Source organism: Cebidichthys violaceus, unplaced genomic scaffold (genome assembly GCF_023349555.1).
Source record: "Cebidichthys violaceus isolate CVI_PGR_0920_01 unplaced genomic scaffold, fCebVio1.0.p SCAF_19, whole genome shotgun sequence".
NCBI classification, from domain to species: Eukaryota; Metazoa; Chordata; class Actinopteri; order Perciformes; family Stichaeidae; genus Cebidichthys; species Cebidichthys violaceus.
In genome coordinates, this window is record NW_027176361.1 from 11,584,342 (window position 1) to 11,606,380 (window position 22,039).

At 46.6% G+C, this 22,039-nt stretch overlaps 2 protein-coding genes across 4 annotated transcripts; one reads left to right on the forward strand and one right to left on the reverse strand.

Moving 5' to 3' along the window:
• Nucleotides 1-718: 718 nt before the first annotated feature.
• si:dkey-28a3.2 (uncharacterized) lies at nucleotides 719-12,012 on the reverse strand. 3 transcript variants are annotated; one of them, XM_068713671.1, is made up of 7 exons: nucleotides 11,932-12,012; nucleotides 4,940-8,356; nucleotides 3,587-4,291; nucleotides 3,413-3,462; nucleotides 3,261-3,322; nucleotides 2,846-3,163; nucleotides 719-2,499 (listed from the first exon to the last, which is right to left on the reverse strand). In XM_068713671.1, the coding sequence occupies exons 2-7, from the start codon at nucleotides 8,192-8,194 to the stop codon at nucleotides 2,483-2,485; spliced, it is 4,407 nt and encodes a 1,468-aa protein (XP_068569772.1). In that variant the 5' UTR covers nucleotides 8,195-8,356; nucleotides 11,932-12,012; the 3' UTR covers nucleotides 719-2,482. The 3 variants fall into 3 exon arrangements, with proteins under 3 accessions (XP_068569772.1, XP_068569770.1, XP_068569771.1); XM_068713669.1 differs by lacking the exon at nucleotides 11,932-12,012 and adding an exon at nucleotides 9,787-9,910; XM_068713670.1 differs by lacking the exon at nucleotides 11,932-12,012 and adding an exon at nucleotides 9,322-9,396.
• zfta (zinc finger translocation associated) lies at nucleotides 11,404-21,500 on the forward strand. The gene is made up of 5 exons (XM_068713672.1): nucleotides 11,404-11,870; nucleotides 12,573-13,088; nucleotides 14,652-15,011; nucleotides 15,274-15,729; nucleotides 18,306-21,500. Exons 1-5 carry the CDS (start codon nucleotides 11,747-11,749, stop codon nucleotides 18,791-18,793), a joined length of 1,944 nt encoding a protein of 647 aa, XP_068569773.1. The 5' UTR covers nucleotides 11,404-11,746; the 3' UTR covers nucleotides 18,794-21,500.
• Nucleotides 21,501-22,039: the final 539 nt, after the last annotated feature.

Consider the following 22,039-nt stretch of genomic DNA (forward strand, 5'->3'; position numbering starts at 1 on the left):
GCTTTTGTCTGGCCTCTCTGCCATGAAGCCCTGATGGGTGGAGTGTGGCAGTGATGGTTGACCTTCTGGAAAACGACTCCCATCACCACTCAGGATTTTGTGCGCTCAGCCAGAGTGACCATCAGCACCAGACTTCTTCCATTTAAGAATCACGGACACCACTGAGCTCTTGGGAACCTTGAACTTCTTCCCCTCCACAGCGTTTCTTCTCTGATATGCACGGTCAGCCGTGAGGCCTTATATAGACAGATGTGTGCTTTTCCAAATCATGTCAATTGGAATTAGATCGGAGATGATCAAGAAAAAGTGGAGGCGCCTGATCTAAAAGAGTTCCAAGTCTCAGAAAATATACCCGATAAGGATCAGGGTCAAAGGTTAAAGTATTGCTGATACATCAAAATCAAAAGTACTGCGGGAGAAAATACGATTCCATTTAAAACGTAATTAACAATGCAGTTTAGGGGGCGGTTGCCTGGCAAGCGGGGTTGAAAATTTTTTTATTTGTTGCATTATGGGCCATGTGGTAGACATGGCCCATAATGCAACAAATCATGGTAACCTTGAATTTGCAGAACTCTCGCAAGATGGTTGACGTCAGGCATTGACCTGGACTGGTTAAGGTTAGAGCCCCCAACAACAGGGTGATCCAGTCACACTGGAACGCTTTGATCTGAGGCAGAATTACATAATGTGTGAAGAAAGATCTAAAGAGATAAGCCCAAAGGTAGAAAAGGTTTATTACTGAAAAGGCATTGAAACATTCCCTTTGAACTGGTAAACAAGTCATCAAGTCAGAATTACATTCTCAGAAGGTAGAATAGCTTGGTCGCTTCCAGCTAGTTACACTGTGTTGCAGCTGTGCAGGCGGTCGTCTATACAGCTTTGTGCTCCAACAGAACAGGATTCCATCAGTTTACTCTGAATGAAAACGGTACAAAAAGGTGGGAATGTATATCGTAAGCGATACACGACTGTTCATCCTTTCACTAACTCATGCAGGAGAGCCTCGGACTCTCAATGCTCACGAATGAGAAACTCTACAGATATGAATAATGCATCATCAATATTATCACTATAAAAGAGGAGATTCAATAAATAATGAATACCATTGCCCCAAATATTGTGAAACCGCCCGGTCTCATACATCTCACAACCGCTTTAGCATTTTGTGTATTTACAGTGAAGAGGGTTGCTTAGGTGTTTCATGTCACACGGTGAAGCTGATATGAACTGCAGGAGGTTTTTGTACACATTTGAGAAAGTTGTACAAAAGTTGTCTTAATACAAAAAGTTGTCGCGGAGGAACGTAGGTAAGCCTCGGGGTTTGAAGAACAGTTCTGGACACCCATGCAACGATCCGACAACTATGAGGGTCTAGACCTGAACGCAAGTCTGCCAGGACAGCAGAGAAGACCGAGAGCAACGGTTTAGTGGAACTGTTTAGCTCGTTCGTGTGTGTGTGTGTGTGTGTGTTACAGCTATAATCTAAATTGACTGTTTCATGAATTGTAACTCTTTCATATGAATGTGTCAGTGTTTTGATGTCTTTTCAACCCTTTGTATCCGTTAGTTGACTTGTTGGACAATGGTTGACGTCCGTTATCGTCACTGAATAGGGTCAGGCGGGTCTCTGTGGCTCCAGAAGTTAATGGTTCATCGGTCTGGTTTTAAAGTGAGACTTTGTAACTATTGCTCACTTCATGACCCTTCTCTACTTGTGTTACTGTTATACTATGGTTTAGCCAATATTTGGAAAAGACTTGAGGATTCATTTCGCTGTCCCTCTTTCAGGCGTGGTTTGGTTAGACCCCTGCAAACCGGATCACAACATGACTTATTACCCGTTATCCAGCAGCAGCTTCTATTTGCATGAATTTGTCTATTGTCCTCCCAGAATGACCAAATGTTTGAATTCAATATTTCCCAAACTGCACCGGCCACTGCTTCCTCCTACAGTAAGTAGCGTAGTGAGGAAGAGGAGTTGAGCAGAGCGGCACAGTCGGGGGAAATATAGGATGCAATCAAATTCAGCAATGAGAAACATTTGAACTAGTGTGGGTAGATTTTAGAAAGTAGAGCAGTAATATAAACTGAAATGTTCATAGGTCCAGGATGATTTTAACCTAGCTTAGTACAAAGACTATTTACCAGAATGTTGTGAATGTTGTACTTTTTTTAAATATTAAAAAAAAATCTTAGTCATCATAGCTTCGATATAAAAAATGTCCACACTGACCCCCACGTTACAACCCTGGTAGGAAATGAGGTAAAGCTGCTCGTTGAGATGAATGTTCCCAATGCAGCGTTTTCTGTCAAGGTGACTCTCTATGAAGGTAAACACATCGATACAATTATAATAAATAAATAAGACGAAGTGTGGGCGTCCTCTCCTGGTCTGTGGTCCTCCGTTGTCTCCTGCAGTCCTCTCCTCTGGTCTGTGGTCCTCCGTTGTCTCCTGCAGTCCTCTCCTCTGCTCTGCTCTTCAGTTCCTGTGTGCTTCTGCAAAAACAAAGTCCAATGACAAAACAGCAGCATACTGGTGATCTGCTCTACAGACTGGTGGTGAAAGTTGTGGTCTCCACTGACTGGAGACAGGGGGTCACACACTACGACGTCATGTGACGAGTGCGTCTGGTCTCCAAACTACGGATTACCCCAATCGCACATGCGATAAGTGACAGGGGAAATTACCGTAATACCATGCAGATTTTTTGCTTTCAAAAACAGAAACAAACGCTCAGAGTTTCCGCTTCTCTTCTAGTCACGCTTGTCGATGCTGCGTTCTGGCTCAATTGCAATCCGGCCCCTTCACCCTAAATACAATCTGTCTGCAGTCATACTGTACCTTCCAGGGCCCCGCTGTGCTGCTGGAGCTGGCTGGTGAAGAAGCGTTCCCTCTGGGACACCTGCTCGTCCCAGGCCTCCAGTATTCGCCGTTGCTCCCTCGGCTCCAGGGCCAGGGTGTCCGGGTGGGCCTCGTCGATGTGGGCCCTCACTCCCTCCAGGCTGTGGGAGTACTGCAGCTCCCCACACACCATGCACACCAGCAGCTGGTTGAGCGGATCGTAGTCCATGAGGTAGCGGTTCCTCCACACGGCGTCTGAGACGGGATCTTCCTCTCCGGTACTATTCTCATAGTCGGTGAACAGAAGCTCTGAATCATCTGAAGAGACAGTTGAAAGAGAAAAAAAAAAGTTTTGTGCCAATTCGTCCGTTTTCAACCATTTAGGCGGTTCAAAGCGACACGGTTGAGACTTCACCTTCGACTGGGGCCGTGTAACCTGAGAATGAAAACGATCCCGGGTCGGTGTCCTCTGAATTGCTGAAAAAGAGAGCAGTAGTTACATTCATCATCATCCCACAATGAGCCTGCAGATAAACAGATTTGACGTCAGTAATGCTAACTTCCCACCTCACTCGATGTTCCGACTCCTCGGAGGAACTCACCCACTGCCCAGAATCCTACAGTCAGAGAGGAAAAACAAAGATTGCGATAAACAAACTTCATGTTTGAATCAAACATTTGATTTTGACTAATCTCTGTTCTTCATCATTTAATAATTAGACAGAGAGTTTTTATATGTACCTGTGTTTGTGGGTCCTGGGCAGGCAGGATGGGCTTCAAGTTGTTGGAGGTTCTCCTTGGGCTGACTCCCTTGTCTCGAATGGCCTTCCTGGCTCTCTGCTCCTTCTTCTTTATCCTCCAGTACTCCCTCTTCCTCCTCAGGAAGTCCTCCTCAGACTCCCCTGGGATGGGCTTCGGTGGCACCATGGAGGTTAGAGATACCAGCTTGGTGGGAGTATGTATTATATGCGTGGGACTCTGCAGCTGAGAACAAGGGATCTTTATTGGACTGAGGGTGGAATTTGGAGTTAGAGGGGGTTCAATGGGTTGAAAGTTGATGCTGGACAGCGGGTTGTCTGGGGGCTTCAGAGTAGGGAGCGAGGGGGCCAAGTCCAGGTCTGTGCTTCTGGACATCCACTTCCGTGAACTCGGCATGGCTTGTTGCAGATTCTCATGAGCTCCTTGACAGTCGGACACAACCTGCGAAGGTCCAGTGTTCGCATGGCTCTGCTCACTTCTAGGTGAGCAGGAGACCATGGTGACGGGCAGTTTGACCTGGAGTGCCTCAGGTGACTGTTCAGCATTGCGTGTTGTTGGGCTGACGAGCAGGACAGAGGGGATAGCGGTCACTGCAGACAGAGAAGCTAGGGAGGGCTTGGGCTGGAGGGCTGGTTTCCCTGGAGGATTCACACCCTTGACAGCGTTCATAGAAACAACACCTGAAGCCTGAAAGACAACATGAACAGGAAACAAATGATTTAGCTCAGGTTTGTTTCACAGACGAGCACAATTAAATACAGGAAGCAGACAATAATCTTTCTGAAACATGCACATATGCGTTCGCCCCGAGCTAAACCAGGCCCCTCTCGGTCACACTCCTCTCTATTTTTGCTGCTCAAGTGTCAAATGCCAGACAGAGGTTTGTGGTGTAATGACTCAGGTTTCAGCTGGAGAGGGCAGGAGGCCATGTCTACAAACCTTATGCACTCTTTGTGTTCACCAACAAGCCTCAAGGCAGGCTCTGGTATCTCAAGTTGCAAATTCAGTATAATCAGGGTTCACCATCTATTACGGGACGACAGTGCTGCCCAGCTAATAGCTTGAGTGATCACGGCTGAACTTAATGTTCTTGCTCGTATCATTTTATAGCGAGCCAAAATTGCCGTTAGCCGCTGTTCCACACATTTCTAGAAATCAATAATTTTAATTTTGAAGTGCTTCAATGTGATAATAAAACCTCAGAGTCATGTTTCAGCTTTTTAGGAAGAAGGGGCGACGCATGCTATTGTAACAGAAGCTGACAAAGTGATCGATTGATGCTTCTTCTAAACATCTATGATGGTACATGATCATTACTCCCATGTGTCGCATCACCTGGATGTTCCTCTGGGAGAGACGACCGCTGCATTCTCCCTGTCTGTCCTTCTGCCTGGCCCTTAACCGGGCCCTTTGCTGCCTCTTCATCAGCTTCCAGTACTCCCTCTTCCTCTGCAGGCTGAACAAACCGCCGCGCTCCGTCACCACACTGAGATATCCTTGTTCTGGTCGCGAGTCGCTGTTTCGGCGTTCTTCCCGAGCCTGACGCTGTTGCTGCTGTGGTTGTGGTTGATCTATGGGTAGGTGATGTAGCTTTGGCGGCTCTGGGGTACAGCAGCTTTGAGGGTCTGCCTTTTTGGTGCAAAGCCTCTGGGTTCTGCGGGGCAAAGGGGCTTCCACGGAGGGGTTTACTATGAAGTTGGAATGGGTTTGGGATGAGTGCTCGCAGGTGGGAGGCAGGACTACCTCGCTGGAGGTGGGAAGAGGAGGGAGTGTCTCGCTACTTTGGGATGAGTCCTTGAGACGAGGGCTTGGTGAATGTGCCTGCACCGAGGCATCGGAATCCGGCGGCCAGCTTTTTATCTCCAAAGTCAAGTCAGCAGCAATAGGAGCCAACTCATTCTGAGGTATATTTGGCTCCATCTCTTGCTCCGAGGCCTCCTCCGCTGACTCCTCTTTAATGGCGATCTCCTCACTGCTACACTCGGTCACCGTACTAAGTGACTCTTCCAGGAGTTTCTTCATAGAGGCTACGGCTAGCAGAGTGGTAGCTTGGCTGTCTGCGTTTAGAGCTGGGTCAGGCTCCGCGTGAGGCGCTGGCGGTGGGGAGGTTGGGGCTTTGATATCTGGACAGATGGCTTGTTCTTGTTGAGAATTTAGGTCAACTTCTGGCATAGACTCACTCTCTTGTTTTATCTCATTTGCATGCGGCATTACCGGCACGCTGTTGTTGGGGAGAGCTTGTGCAGTTCCTGTGTGGTTGGGAAGTCTTCTGCCTGCTGGTGCGGCGGTTCTTGCTACTTGCTTCTGGGCCCTCCTCCTCTGTAAGGTCGCGCTGGCCCTGGCCTGTAAGACGCCCTGCTTCAAGCGAGCAGCACGAGCTGCTCGCTGCTCTCGCTTCTTTATCCTCCAGTACTCCCTTTTCTTTGCCATCCTCTCCTCCTCCGTCAACTTTGGATCCAGAGAGAGCGCCAACAGTGACGTCGCATTGCTCGAGATGGCCATCTTCATGACACAGCCTCCGGTGTTCGACCCCGCCGTCGATCCTCCAGAAACGGCATTTCGACGAGTTTGAGGATGAGTGAGCGTGAGCTGACTGACAGTTTGGGTTGCTAACTTGTGTGAATTAGGAACCGCTGTGCTTTCGAGTTGAGTCCTTTGTCTGATAGGGAATAGTTTCGGAGGCTTGTTGACCGACTGCCCGGCGAGAGGAAAAGAGACTTTCACCTGAGCAGGGCAGAGGGGAGGAGGGGGCTGGTTTACACGAGTGGGTGTGATACCTCTTCGTTTCGCATTAGGTTGGTGCTGAGGTTTTGTGATGGGGGTGTTATTAGGAACTACATGACACTCCGTGTTGTGATCTGAAGGGACCTGGGGAATGTTAACGGTCACCGTCCCGTCCTCCTTGATGAACCCTCCAATGGTCTCAGAGGCGTGGGTGAGGCCGCTTCCTGCCGACTGGGCCAGTGCTCTGGCCCTCCTCATCTCCTCCAGGATTGACTGGTAACGTTTCACTCTTCGCATCAGAGAGTCCCTCTCCTTCAGCCGAGACTTCACTTCCATCGACAGCTTAGCTCGCTGTTCGCGCTTTTTAATCCGCCAGTACTCTCGCCGTTTGGCTATTATCTGCTCAGGCGTGTCGTTGGGGTCGATTTGGGGGAAATTTCGGGTACCGAAGACAAGCAACGGGGATTTACATCTTATGTTTCTTTGAATCATGAAATTCTTCTGAGCATCGATGAACCTCTGTCTAGGCGTTTTACATCGCGCTATCCCTCGGGCAACATTAGAAAGATGTAGATAACTTGGAAACTTTCTCATCGACTCCCCTGGCTTTCTTAAAGAAATAGAGTCACATGTGATGGCTGTCTGTGTTGTCCTATTCCCATGTGGATTTTGTATCTTAATCCGATCTGCTTGCAGGTTAACTGTAGCTAAACTTCCTGCCCCACTTTGCACTTCATCACTTTCCCTTTTGGCAGATGAAAAGGAAGTTTTGACCTGAGTAGGACACTGTATCAGGGCAGCTCGTCTCAAAAACGACTGAGATGGAAGATGCTGAAGAATCTTGCCTCCCACAAGTCCTGTTTTTTGTGCGGTTTGCCTCCGAAACGTCACCTCGGCGCTCTGCGTCCTTTCTCTGGCTTTAGCTATCTGAGCTGCCAGCTTTGCCCTCTGCTCTCGCTTTTTGATCCTCCATTGCTCTCTGCGCCTGGCCGCTCTCTCCTCCTCTGGCTCCGGGGAAGAATGGGGGTCGCTAACACCTTTAACCCTCTGCAAGGTGACCAAGGCACTCTTTGTTCCACTTTGAGGCGTCGAATTCGCTGTTCTGCCCTCTGTCTTAATAGAGACTGGGACACATGGTGAAGACATAAGAATCATGCCGGTGGTCACATTGGTGGGTAAGAGTTTGGGCTGAATGCGTAACGCAACTTGTGCCTTATGTTGTGTTTTGGGGACTGATGCGTCCTGCATAGACGCACATGACTGAGGCATTGTTTCAGCGGAGCTGCCATTGGTAGTTCTGGTCACTATGAATGGAGGCACTGAGGAACGGGTGTTCAACTGGGTTCCACTGGGCGTGGGTGAGGTAACGGCTCTGCTCAAAGCACGCCTCGCTGTGGCTGTGTTGCCCCTAGCAGCTTTGGCTGAGATGGAACATGACGCTGGCAACTGAGGCGAGACCCTGTCAAGTTTCATTGTATGGAGCCACTTCTCCTTTTGGTTTTCAGTGGCTTTAACCGAGCGGCCCCCGACTGCATTTCCACTCTGTGACGCAGAAGAGACGGCGACCGTTTGGCACGAGTCCTCATTACTCTGCAAAGGAGAAGAGAAAGCAACAAAAGGGTCGGATAAAGTAGAATTCACCGCCGCAGGGGCATGCAGGTGGAGGAGCTTTCCGCCTTGCGTTCCCTTTCCTCTGCGCTCCGTCAGTCGGGCCCTCTGCTCTCGCTTCTTGGTTCTCCAGTATTGTCTCTTTTGGGTGAGGGTGGCGTCATCGTATTCTGAGGCCGGCCGGTAGCGGTGGGACGTTGAACCGCCTTTATCTTTTGCAGTTGGCATCGCCAGCTTGGACGGCCCATCGGTTCTCATCCAACAGTGCTGGTTGGCTCTTCCCTCGCCGCGCTGATTCAATTCATCCCGTCAGTCTAGAATCCTCGCTGGCATCAACTTACATGGCGTCCTTCCACACAATGTTTTGCGCTGCTGAGCGGCCGCCAAATCTCGAGGACATCACATCGGTATGCGGGTGTCCTGACGAACAGAAAGAAAGTGTTAATTGCGTGTTACTTTGTAATAAACTTGGTAACAGCGGAGCGACGTGAAGCAACAATCTATCAAACAGGTTGTAGCGAAAACATGTCATGTGTCTTTAAAAAGGAGATCCCGGCCTTCTGAGGGCAAAGTGGACACACTGATGAGATGTAATAAACCCAGTGGCCATTTTATTAGGGACACCTGTTCAATCAAATCAATCCAACACAACAACTCAGCCATACATTATATCCTCATATTGTGATGCTTAGGATTTTGTTTTCCATTTGAATACAATGCTGTCCAGTACAACAGCTACGACCTCAATATAATAAACACACAGCTGAATTAGCACTTCTCAGAACATTAATATCTTTGTAGATAGAATGTGGGGCAGAGCTGTGTTACTGGATCGCATTAGATATCTCGTTAAGTGAAGATCATCAAACCACATGTAACATTTACATGTTAAAGGCACAAGTGAACATCTAACATGTAATATCACATGGGAATATTTCAGATGTGATGAAGTCACATCATAACGCCACATGATGTCACACTTGAAATGTAACAAACAGCATATGAATTTACCAATTTATGATTTTGTCACATGCAAATCACATTTGAGATGTGACGAATTCACATCTTCATTTCAGCCCACTGTGGTTTTATCACGTGAAACAGTGTAAATGCAATACGTTCACAGTATGTGGTTAAAGCCATTTCTCAGTTCACTTTGTAACTTTACTCTTAATTTTTCTTCTACTCTTTTACCATTAAATATATCACATTCGAGCTCATGTTGAGACCCTCGTTCAAATGGATTACATGCTAATCAAAAGACAATGCTACTAAGACTAAGACAGCCATCTCCTCTCACAACACGGTTTCCACGTGAGGCAGAGTACAGCTTATGGTTGGCTAAATATTATAATGTCGCATTGTAACGTATGAATAATAAATACCCCGTCCAACGGCATCTTTGGTGATATAAACACGTCGCGTATATGTAGAAATGTGTAGCCTCACGTTGAGCTACAGGAACCAGGAAGGAAGCAGAGTGACACTGTCCCTTTAAACCTGTCCCTTTCACATCACAAATTATATCTGTCGAGAGCCATTTTTATTCTTTATTCTGCGATTATTTGATTGAAAACGCGCAGAGCGACCGAGCTAAAGCGCAATTAACACTACGCACCGAAAATAATGTGGGAAAAAATTGCGACATTTATGGCGGAAATCGTGCCTAAACCGCTGTGTGTCTCTCTCTCAGCGGCACAATGGACAAGCTCTTCCCCCTGTTGTCCACACGGACGGGCGCCTGTCTGAGTCTGCTGCCTGCCCGAAAAGAAGCGAGAAGCCCCGCACAATGCTGTCGTAAAAGCACGACGGTCGGAAACGTGTGGAAGAAAAACATGCATACCCGATACCTTTTAGTTACACCTAACTTTCCGGGACAGTTTTTGTGAACGTTTTTTTTGGACAGATACGTTGCCAGGACACTGCAGCTACTTTCCGCCAGCCAGCCGTGCTCTCTGAGGCTGCCTTGACAACGCTGTAAAGTACCAGGATGTGGAACCTCGATGCCTGCTCTGCGTGTGCGTGTACGCGCGTGTGCATTCACTCCGTGGCGTGAACACGCAGAGACGGTACAGCACAACGCCCCCCTCCGTTTCAAAACCATTAAGTGGCGTGTATGAGACATTATTTCACTAAATTGTGGCTACGAGCTAACAGGCTACACGTGCACCACGTCGGTCTGCTGCCAATTAGGCCCCCCCTCACTTGTCCTTTCAACGTTTAGTGAAACCTGAATTTGGGACAGGACACACATTCAATAACCAACCGGGGGAACGTTCGGTGACAATGCACAGAGATTACATAAAGCTCGCAATAACATATAGCCTTTTACCAATTTGGCGCAGCGGGACAAAGGTCGATTGATTTATTGGCTCTTTCTAGAGATGACCTCATTTCATGAGCAGAACCACCACAGATAGGCCCCGGTGCCTATTTGTGGTTTTGAACAAAAAAGCACAACGATCAAATCATGAATTAATCGTTTGATGACACAAATGTGTGGTAGTGGTAGGAGTTGACTTGTAATACAAGAAGTAACCTATAGTAGGCTGATGGAAGTCTCTTCAGAAATCTTTTTCAAATGATAATGCTCCAATGTCTCATAAAATTATTATTTTTTTAATTTCAGTAAATGACATGCAATAAGCAAACGTATAATTAAAGCTGACCCATTAATCTCTATCAACACAAGTACAGTCTGGACACCTCTGTCTCCATAAATCATCTCTAGAGGGGAACACCCCAACAAAGTAATGATATTTTTGATTGAACAATCATATGACAAACCAATAACACTTGATAAGAGTATGATTAGAGTGTAAGTGCTTCAACATAGTTGTATAAACAATAATTATATGCAAAAGTGACACATATGTTGACTGTTCCAGCTTCTTGCATGGGCATATTTAATAAAGGTTTTCCTCTGGTATAAAACTGAGGGGGGGGGGGGGGGGGGTCCATTGTTCAGACAAAGCAAGCATTTTGAATATGTCAATTGGGCTCTTGACCAAAAAGTGGACTGTTTATTAAAGCAAATACTGGGGAGATCAATCAATAATGAAGTTCCCTATGTATGATAGCGCAGGTTGTTATCTGAATATAGCGTGTTAAAAAGGACTACACAGGATGTGTTTTTAGAATGAAGTCGCCTCCGACCCCCACTGGATCCTGAGCACAAAATATTATGAGCTCGAGCTCAGGGGGCCCTGATTTCCAATGGACCCGCCTCGTTTTTTTTAACCGATGCTTTGCCGAACCAACCCGCCTTTATCCTCGCATGATTTTGTGAGAACAACAGCATTAGTATTAGCGGCTTATCAGTATTAGCGCCCGCTGCTCTGTTTGCTCCCCCCCGGGGTGGGTGTGCATTGTCGACGCTGCTACTGTCTCTTTAAATTTACCCAGGAGCCCCTTAAGGAGCCCCAGGGGCCCCTAGTCGGCTCCCCACCCTGAAGACAAGCAAGAGCCTTAAAATACATTACTGGAGGCCTGCGCCGAGGCGCTTCTGCTAAGCGCCGGACGGAGGAACGGGCAATAATCTCCGGCGGAATACATGATAGTGTGATTATATGAAAAGTTAACTTGGCTCCCGTGCGGGGCGCGCGTGGGGGGGGACATCGTAGAGGGCTCCTCAGCGATGGGCTCGCGATAGAGCGCCTGCCAGATGCGTGTCGAACGGCGCCCGAGCGGTGCGAAACATGTCACTGTTGTAACGTGTTGTCGTTAGTGTGACATGTCCCGCTTCAGCGCCGCGATACGGTGAAGGAAGGAGGACCACTATCCACGAGTAGAGCAGCGGCCGGGCCAGTGATGGAAGAGAAAGAACCGGGGGGAAGCGAGCCCGTGGACCTCCGATGTGCCGAGCAGACTGAGCTGCTCTCATTAATAATAAGCGGAGAGGAGGAAGCGACGCAAGAGGAGAGTGACTTGGGAGGTAAAAAAAAAAAAAAAAAAGAAGAAAAAAAAAAAGTATTATTATTTATTGTGTTTCTCACCGCAAAGTGGGACTGCGTGGCTGTCAGAGCCACGGCCATTGTCAGACAGCCAGTTAATCCGTGTCGGGGACAATGCCGTGGAGCAGCATGGCCCCTCCGTCTCTGTGGCTCCTATAAACAAAGGCTCAACAGCACGCAGGCAGGCGGACCCGAGAGACACGCAGCTGCCACCTAGTGGACAGCGGCGGCACAGGCCAACGAATAAACAATAATAAGGAGTTATTGGAATAAATAACCCGTAATAAATAACACGTAACGTGATATGAACGTAGAATACTTGGAACAGTATACCAGGTGCGTTTCATTAGGAGTAATAGTGCTAAAAATGAAACAGGGGGAATATGTGAGCCAACAATGACAGCTTAAAATATGACATTTTGAGAAAACATCATTCATCCAGAACATGTTACTTTCTCTGATTCTCATGATGCAATTTAAATCAAGGGAGACCCACCTGTGTACATGGAAGCATAGACAGTACATTTAGGGAAACAACACTTAGTCAGCACACAGAGATTGTAGTCCGATCAATACTAATTTTTGTGGCCAACACAAAGTTATGTATAAAATACAATATATACTAAGAGGGTCATTTGTACGGTGTAGTAAACAGGGTTGATCTGGTTCGTCTCTTGTTCCAGACGAGGACAGTCTTGCCAATGGCCACGGTGAGGAGGAATCAGAGGCCGGCATGGCCACACCGGTCACATCTCCAGGCACCAGCTACTGGAACATCACAGAGGGACCGGACCAACCGTTCCTCCTCTCCCCGGCCCCCGGGCCCTCCGGGCGTAAACCCAGGGTCCAGAGGGCCTCGCGTCCGGGCCTGAGCCGGATCCCGGGACGGGACCACCGCCGCTACTACCACGAGTACTGGCGCTGCGAGTACCTGATGGACTTCGACCCCCAGCGGCACGGGATGATCTGCATGGTGTGCGGCAGCTCGCTGGCCACCCTGAAGCTCAGCACCATCAAGAGGCACATCCGGCAGAAGCACCCCGACTCCCTGCTGTGGAGCGCCGCCGACAAGGAGGTCATCCGCTCGGGGTGGGAGAGCCACCTGAGCCTGGGGGGAGTTCAGAGGTCGTACAGCTCTGCCACCGCGCCGTCGCCGCAGGAGAAAGAGGAGCAGCCGGACTCGGACCAACATGCTGCCGGTGGGTAGGACCCTCGGCATGAGTTCTTTAAAGCTCACACTTGGTGGCAGTATGGGTTTAGGTCTTTGGTATGGTGGAGGAGAGGATGATGTCATGATTCAGTGGCGTTGGGGCTGGAGAGGGAAGGACTGTGCCAGGACATGACTGTGCTCAGGTAGCTTATGTTTACATATTTCAGACAACAGAGAACACATTTACGGAAACAGAAAAATGTTTCAACGCTAGAAGATTACCCTTCTTCACAATGCAAGACAAATAAAGCAAACACTGTAGCTTCAATTACAAAAAACATGTCGAGAGTAACTACATGAAAGAGTTATTGCGCTGTGTTCATGTGCCTTTGGGGAAATCGGAAATCTGAGATTTCAATTCAACTAAAAACCCAGGGCATAAATGCACAACAAAAGCAGATGTATGATGAAAAACAAGGTCTGTAAAATGATCCAATTCAAACATGTTCATCTGTTAGCTTTGAACAAACCCAGACTAGCGGATTCTTGCTTCCAGTCTTTATGCTAAGCTAGGCTAACCACATGTACTCAACACATGGGTATGAGATTGATAACCATTTTCTCATTTCACTCTTAAAAACTGATCAAATAAAGTGTATTTCCAAAAACGCTAAACTATGCATTTAAGCTAAAGTAGAGTAGCATTAGCCTTTTGGCACATTTACTTTCCGTACAGTCGGCCTGGAAGTTAAAGGGACCCTGTGGATCTTTAGACCGTTAGTGGTGCTACGGACCAATGTGAGCGCAAAGGCAGTGAAGAAGAAGATGGCCAGCTAGCAAACATTAACAATGGGCTTTTGTAAGACAGGAAGTGCTCCGGCACATTCAGGCTCTAAGGATACTCACATTGTGGTTTGCTGAGTAATTCTGAATGTAAACATCACTTTGTTTACAAGACAATTCCACCTTAAATCTTGTTAACTTAGGCTTTAGGTGTGACACATGGTTGATTTTTCAGTTTTATTGATATTAATAGCATTCAGTGACAACATGTCTGTTATATACACTAATATCTGTAAACGTTTGCTAATATTTGCTGACATTAGCCACGATAAACTGCTGGTCAAACCAGACCAAGTACATAAAATAACGAGTTCAAGAGAACGAGTGTGCTCTCTCCTCTTTGATGGGTCACATTGTTTCACCAACTACATGCAAATTCAGCCCCATCAAAGACCTATTCATGATAACTTTGTGTATTAAAATGTGGCCATTCAAATGATGAGTTTGATAATAAAACTCAAGGAGTTATTATTGCATTCAAGTTGAGTTCTGATATCTTTAAACAGAGGTGCTGTTTTATTGTCTCTTCTTAAAATAAAGACACCACGCATCATGTACCCGCTCACAAAGGACGTCATGGATCATTGTTTTATTTCCTCTGTGTTAAAACAGACGCTCGTACCCTCAGGCCCGTAGATAATCATTTAAAAAAGACAGTTTTAAAGCTGGATGTCAGCAGAATCTGAAAACTTCCCCCCACAGTGGAAGTATCAACAAAAGACACAGTGGCCAACAGCCGTGATAAAAGCTCTATGTTTTCTAAATACAGCCGAACCCCCGGAGCCGGTGACACCCCAGGAGCAGCCACAACAGCCCCCCAGTCTGCCCCCCCACTCCAAGGAGGGTGAAGCCCCCCAGGAGGAGGAGGAGGAGCAGGACCCAGCGGGGCCGTCGGCCCGGACCCTGGAGCGCTACCTGAATGACTCACTGCACGCCTGGTTCCGCCAGGAGTTCCTGATGGAGTATGAGGCGGAGGCCGGCCGGCTGCTGTGCATGGTGTGCGGGGGGGAGCTGCCCTCGCTTCACCTGGACCACATCAAGAGCCACGTGCTGGACACCCACCCCAACTCCTTGGTCTACAGCTCCGTGGAGAAGCACTGCATCCTGCAGGCCTGGGCTCAGGCTCACGGTAGGAACAGGAGACGCAGCAGCTTGTGCACTCAGAGGAGAACAGGAAGTAGATCTCATGCAGAGCAGCTCTAATAATGAGTCAGCGTTGTCTCTTGGCTCCTGATCACAGTCCATGTCAGCGTCCAACAATATCATCAATACTGATGATTTGTTTTTTATCATTGAACAATCTGTAGCTGTTAAATGCCAAAGAAGTAATCTCAGTTTATTGTTTAATCTTTCATATGTAATTCGTCGTGTGATTCTCTGACCCACAACAGATCAGTCTGAAAACTCAATCAAATCAGAGCCCGACACCAAAGAAGGCGGGTTGGACCTCTTTGCTCAGGAAGTGAAGGCCGCGCAGATCAACGCGGACTTGTACCCGGAAGGCGACGGCACTTTAACTCAGGACGCTTACTTCATCGCTGAGAACGGAGGCGTCGGAGCTCCACAGCGGGGACCCGGGCCCCACCGGCAGCCCAGGAAGAGGCGGCTGCACGAGGGAGACCCGTGGCGGCTCCGCCTCGACTACCTGGTGGCCCACGGGCCTCAGGGCCGCGGCGCCTTCTGCATGGTGTGTTCTCAGGTCCTGCACGAGATCAAGGTCAGCAGCTTCCGCCGCCACATCCAGGAGTGTCACCCCGAGACGACGACCCTGAGCCGGCAAGAAAGGGAAGCCATGGCTGCTGCCTGGACCAAAGATTACCCTAGTGAAGGGACGCAAGTTCAAGATGGTGAGAAGCGTTTACCACTGTTACTGCTACTGTTACTGCAGCTGCTACTGTTACTGCTACTGTTACTGTTACTGCTACTGTTACTGCTATTGTTACTGCTACTGCTACTGTTACTGCAACTGCTACTGCTACCGCTACCGCAACTGCTACTGCTACTGTTACTGCTACTGTTACTGCTACTGTTACTGCTATTGTTACTGCAACTGCTACTGCTACTGTTTCTGCTACTGCTACTGCTACTGTTACTGCTACTGTTACTGTTACTGCAACTGCAACTGCAACTGCTACTGCTACTGTTACTGCTACTGTTACTGCAACTGCAACTGATACTGCTACTGTTTCTGCTACTGCTTCTGCTACTGCTACTGTTACTGTTACTGCTACTGCTACTGCCACTCCGCCGCCACATCCAGGAGTGTCACCCCGAGACGACGACCCTGAGCCGGCAAGAAAGGGAAGCCATGGCTGCTGCCTGGACCAAAGATTACCCTAGTGAAGGGACGCAAGTTCAAGATGGTGAGAAGCGTTTACCACTGTTACTGCTACTGTTACTGCAGCTGCTACTGTTACTGCTACTGTTACTGTTACTGCTACTGTTACTGCTATTGTTACTGCTACTGCTACTGTTACTGCAACTGCTACTGCTACCGCTACCGCAACTGCTACTGCTACTGTTACTGCTACTGTTACTGCTACTGTTACTGCTATTGTTACTGCAACTGCTACTGCTACTGTTTCTGCTACTGCTACTGCTACTGTTACTGCTACTGTTACTGTTACTGCAACTGCAACTGCAACTGCTACTGCTACTGTTACTGCTACTGTTACTGCAACTGCAACTGATACTGCTACTGTTTCTGCTACTGCTTCTGCTACTGCTACTGTTACTGTTACTGCTACTGCTACTGTTACTGTTACTGTTACTGTTACTGCAACTGCAACTGCTACTGCTACTGCTACTGTTACTGCAACTGCAACTGCAACTGCTACTGCTACTGTTACTGCTACTGTTACTGCTACTGTTACTGCTATTGTTACTGCAACTGCTACTGCTACTGTTACTGTTACTGCTACTGCTACTGCTACTGTTACTGTTACTGCAACTGCTACTGTTACTGTTACTGCTATTGTTACTGCAACTGCTACTGCTTCTGCTACTGTTACTGTTACTGCAACTGTTTCTGCTACTGCAACTGCTACTGCTACTGCTACTGTTTCTGCTACTGTTACTGTTACTGCTACTGCTACTGTTACTGTTACTGCTACTGCTACTGCTACTGCTACTGTTACTGCAACTGCTACTGCTTCTGCTACTGTTACTGTTGCTGTTACTGCAACTGCTACTGTTACTGTTACTGTTACTGCTATTGTTACTGCAACTGCTACTGTTTCTGCTACTGCTACTGTTACTGCTATTGTTACTGCTACTGCTACTGCTGCTGTTACTGTTACTGCTACTGTTACTGCAACTGCTACTGCTTCTGCTACTGTTACTGTTGCTGTTACTGCAACTGCAACTGCTACTGTTACTGTTACTGTTACTGCTATTGTTACTGCAACTGCTACTGTTTCTGCTACTGCTACTGTTACTGCTATTGTTACTGCAACTGCTACTGTTACTGCTACTGCTACTGCTGCTGTTACTGTTACTGCTATTGTTACTGCAACTGTTACTGCTACTGCTACTGCTACCGCTACCGCAACTGCTACTGCTACCGCTACTGCTACCGCTACTGTTTCTGCTACTGCTACTGTTACTGTTACTGTTACTGCTATTGTTACTGCTACTGCTACTGCTTCTGCTACTGTTACTGCTACTGCTACTGCTACTGTTACTGTTACTGCAACTGCAACTGCAACTGCTACTGTTACTGTTACTGCTATTGTTACTGCAACTGCTACTGCTACTGTTTCTGCTACTGCTACTGCTACTGTTACTGCTACTGCTACTGCTACTTTTACTGCAACTGCTACTGCTACTGCTACCGCTACCGCAACTGCTACCGCAACTGCTACCGCTACTGTTTCTGCTACTGCTACTGCTACTGTTACTGCTACTGCTACTGCAACTGCTACTGCTACTGTTACTGCTACTGTTACTGCGGTGTAGAATTAGGTTTGTTTATTGAGGTGAGCAGGAGATGACAGGGCTTTATTCCTTATTCTCTTCGATTTATAAGTATAGTTTATCTCTTTGTGACTTGATATTCAGTATCACAGCACAATTACACAGTCATACAGTCATACTGCTCTCTTTGTCTTGTTTTTATTCACTTATTATTATCAATAGATTTAGCTTTGCCTTTTATTCTACTGATGTTAAGCCACTGTCAATACAACTCGCCACTTCCTCCACAAATGTTTCACATTAAAAGCTTTTGACTTAAATTTCCACTTAAATTAATTTAGCAGATGTTTTTGTCAAAAAAAAGAATCAGTGCTTCTCAGACTCCACAGTTTTTTTTAGACTTTTATTGTGAAACAGTTGCAGTTAGTATTGCATTACATTTGCAGTAAAAAAGTTAGTGAGTGAATAAAACTCCATTTTTGTTAAAAATGTTGAATTCCTTGTTCAGCAGAAATCAACCCGGGTGAAGCCGATGTCCTAAATACCACGGCAGAGACGAATGAGGGCGCCTCCCCCGGTGCAACGGCGCACGGCAGAGCTGTGAAGAAGGAGGAGGGTGTGAGCGGCGGGAAGGGCAAAGCGAGGGACGACGGCGCCACGGCCTCCCGTCACGGCCATTACCCCGGGAAGGACCAGCGGAGGAACTACCAGGTGCGCTGGCGGTTGGAGTACCTGATGGATTACGACTGTCGCCGACATGGACTCATCTGCATGGTGTGCGGCGCCACTCTGGCCACGCTGAAGGTCAGCACCATCAAGAGGCACGTCCAGCAGGTGCACCCCCACTCCCTGGACTACAGCCCGGAGGAGAAGCAGCAGGCGCTGCTGAGCTACAACCAGGCCGCCCTGCACTTCATCCACTCCGACGACTGCTTCTCCTCCCAGGACCACGGACACACCGAGCTGGCTCCGGCTCGAGCACACTTTGGCACTTAGAAAGGGCTTCCGTCCGTCGCTCCTCACGCGCCCCCTGCGCCCCCCCCCCCATTCAGAAGCAGCCCTCCACCTTCTCTCTTAAAGGGAAATTCAAGTATTTGCCAAACAGGGTCTTCTTCTCGCTCCTTTGCCCCCCCCCTCTGACTTTGTTCCAAATGTCCCAAAGTCTCTACTTTGCAGCTGCAGAGTAAAACGTTAACATGATGGACAAACATCTGAGAATTTCGTTGGCAAATACGGGAATTTCCCCCTTAAATCCGAATCTGAGAGTAAGCAGGTAGCAACTGTCACAAAGGAAGTGTCACAGCCGGAAACAATGTCAGGGCACAAAAAATGAAAGTCCAGCCTGCTCATTTGAAACTAAAGAAAACAGTTGACCTCTGAACCTATTACAAACCACGAGGTCCTCAGAAGAGGTTCGGATCAGACCAGCATTGTGGCTGGCTAACACTAGCATGTCCATGGGGGGGGTCATCCCTATGTTCCTATGGTCCTCATTGTAGGAGATTGGTTCAAATGGCTGAATAATGAAGGAGATGAGCATATCTAACGCCGTCTGAATGAAAGAAATTCAGCCCCGTGGAGATATCGACGTCTCAAGTCAAGAAACTGTCCGACATATTTGCGTATGTTTTTAAAAGAGTCTAACATCAGTACACTATAAGCTGTAGCTGATTCCTACATATTGACATCCGCTGAACATTTGAGCTCAGAAGAAGAGCTTCCTCTAATGTGTCATTGAGAGGATGTTGAGCTGGGGATCATGGGAACCCCCCGGACATGGATACACCTCCTGGCTAGCTAGCATGTTAGCAGTTAACGCCAACTAGCCCTGCGAGTAGTCACTACTCGACCAATCAATCAATCCATCAGTAAATCTGCATGGAGTTTATTTCTGTCATTGACCAAAAGTGAGTTTAGTTTTCACACTTTGTGTTCGGACCAGTCCCTGATACCGAAACAGGCTTTAGATTTTAAAACTCCTGCATGAGAGTCTGGACTTTTATTTTTTAAACTCCGAATTGGCATAATTGTATGCAATTTCATGACTCCAATTTCATATTATGTTTTATTTATTTCAGGCCCAGGAGGGGTCCTAGAAGGGGTCCAGGGCTTGTTTCTGGTCGGGGCCTGAGTCTTACGCTCTCAGGAAGTTAGAGTCTTCGTTGAGGCCGAGGTGAATTAGTTTTACGATAATGTGTCTGAAGACAACACAGCACTTTGTCCCCAAAAAAGTACTAGACCCCAGCTTTCCTTCTGTACAGCCAATTGAATGAGACTGTGTTTGATGTAATTGCTGAAGACAATGAATGCCAGAGTGCAGTCCCTTTTCTCTCGTCTATTTAATTCCTTGTTTACAGTGGAGGAGAAGGTCACCCATTATAATGAGATATGTTATCTCTCTGTCAGTCTGCTTCCTTTCCATCATCTACATCCTAGCTAAAACTGCACAAAAAAAGAAAATGTAAATATATGAAAAAATAGAATTATTTTTCCTTTATACAAGCACTTTTATGCACCCGAGTTTCTACAAAGCGTGTTTGTATTTATGTCCAGTTTTTCTACTTCATTCAAGATTTCAATGACATTGTTCTTTAACGGCGGGACGGACGCTCGTTGGACTTTTGCTTTGAAGAGTTTGCTCCAGCTTCGTTTTTTTTTTTTCATTCACTGTACAAAATGTGCGCAACAGGAGACGTTGAAGAAAAGCTTTCAGCTGTCAGAGAAAGAAACGTCCGCCATGAAGTGTCACGTCTTCACCTGGAAAATGTAACTCAGGGATTCTGTTCTCGTCCACAACCATCTCATCAGAAGTCTGAAGATGCTGGACACTCGTGTCAGCGTTGTATGAACACAACGGTGTGGAGGCGACCGCAAGACAAAAACACATCAACTGAGATTTCAGTGTATTTTGAGAAAAAAAATAATTCCAGAATAAAGTCAGAATTTAGAAAAAGAAAAAAAACGAATATGAGAAAAAGTCGTATTTTGAGAAGAATCTAATATAAGAAAAAATATATTTGGAGCATTGAGTCGGAATAAAGTGGAAATTTTGAGGAAAAAAGTAATTATAATTAAAAAAAAACACGAGTGTAAGAATAATGACATTTTAAATGTCATGTCATATTACGCAAAAAAAGTCTTATATTCATATTTTGAGGGAAAAGTCGGAATGTTTGGAGAATAAACTCGCAACAGAACAACAACAAAAATGCCTGTAACACTTTAAGAATAAAGTCCTAATATTTCAAGACATATTTGAGAATGACCTAATATTTCAAGTTGTAATTTTCCAAAATATGCATCGGACCATCAGGTTAAAATGCCCACCAGTGCCCCTGTTACTCTGTTGTACATTGACAGAATTTACTCAGGTGAAGCTTTTGATACAAAGTGTAAAAATTAAGGACTCCACTCTGACAGCAGAGACACACTCATATTCCCATTTCAGTGACCCCCGCGTCACTCTAGAAGACTTCTGAGATAGACAGCACTTAATTATTTAAAATGAAGTACAGTGAAATGAATGATGGAGCATGTGTGTGTGTGTGTGTGTGTGTGTTTATACTGTGTATGTGTATGCTGGTGTGGAGAGACCTCATTGTTCTTCACTCTCACCTCGTCTGCTCACCTTTCATTTGTACATGGCCGACGTGTGACACATGAATTCTCTCCTCCATGATGTTTGAATAAATACTCAACACTGCGAGGCTTCCTGCTGTGGACATTTACTTCTGGTTTTGTTTCCTCTGATATGTGTATATATATGTGTATATATACATATGTATATATTCATATGTAGATGAGACGCTAATTTAAATTCTGGTTTCAGAATGACTTCATCTCTCCTGTAGGAGAGCTGGGATGTTCTGGCGTCCATATACATTTATGTCATATGGTGAACCCTAAACATAAAGCGTTCTTTTAGATATGGATGACTTCTGTCGTCATGGGCACCAGCAGCAAAAAGTATAATAATGATCACGATGTACTTTTACATTAAAGAGTCAAATCAATCAAGCAACAGATATTAAGCTCAAAGGTCCTGATTGTGATCTAATTAACGGACGCAGAAAACATGGTAGCTGTTTTTTATTTTATCACTAAAATATATGAAATATTGCATCATATGTTTGAACAAGTTTGGGTTGCCAGGTTGTGGAAAAATCATTTTGGCTGGTGTTTATCCTCCAGAATGACTCTTACTTCTCATCAGCTGGCTCTTTAATAATGCAAAGTCCCGCC

Excerpts from the sequence above, each read along its gene's own strand:
- zfta (XM_068713672.1), top strand. The coding sequence starts at position 11,747 with ATGGAAGAGAAAGAACCGGGGGGAAGCGAGCCCGTGGACCTCCGATGT. Across the intron at positions 15,012-15,273 it reads GGCCTGGGCTCAGGCTCACG|ATCAGTCTGAAAACTCAATC; the intron begins GTAGGAACAGGA and ends GACCCACAACAG. Across the intron at positions 15,730-18,305 it reads AGGGACGCAAGTTCAAGATG|CAGAAATCAACCCGGGTGAA; the intron begins GTGAGAAGCGTT and ends TTCCTTGTTCAG.
- si:dkey-28a3.2 (XM_068713671.1), bottom strand. The coding sequence starts at position 8,194 with ATGAGAACCGATGGGCCGTCCAAGCTGGCGATGCCAACTGCAAAAGAT. Across the intron at positions 4,292-4,939 it reads TCTCCCAGAGGAACATCCAG|GCTTCAGGTGTTGTTTCTAT; the intron begins GTGATGCGACAC and ends GTTGTCTTTCAG. Across the intron at positions 3,323-3,412 it reads GAGTCGGAACATCGAGTGAG|CAATTCAGAGGACACCGACC; the intron begins GTGGGAAGTTAG and ends TCTCTTTTTCAG.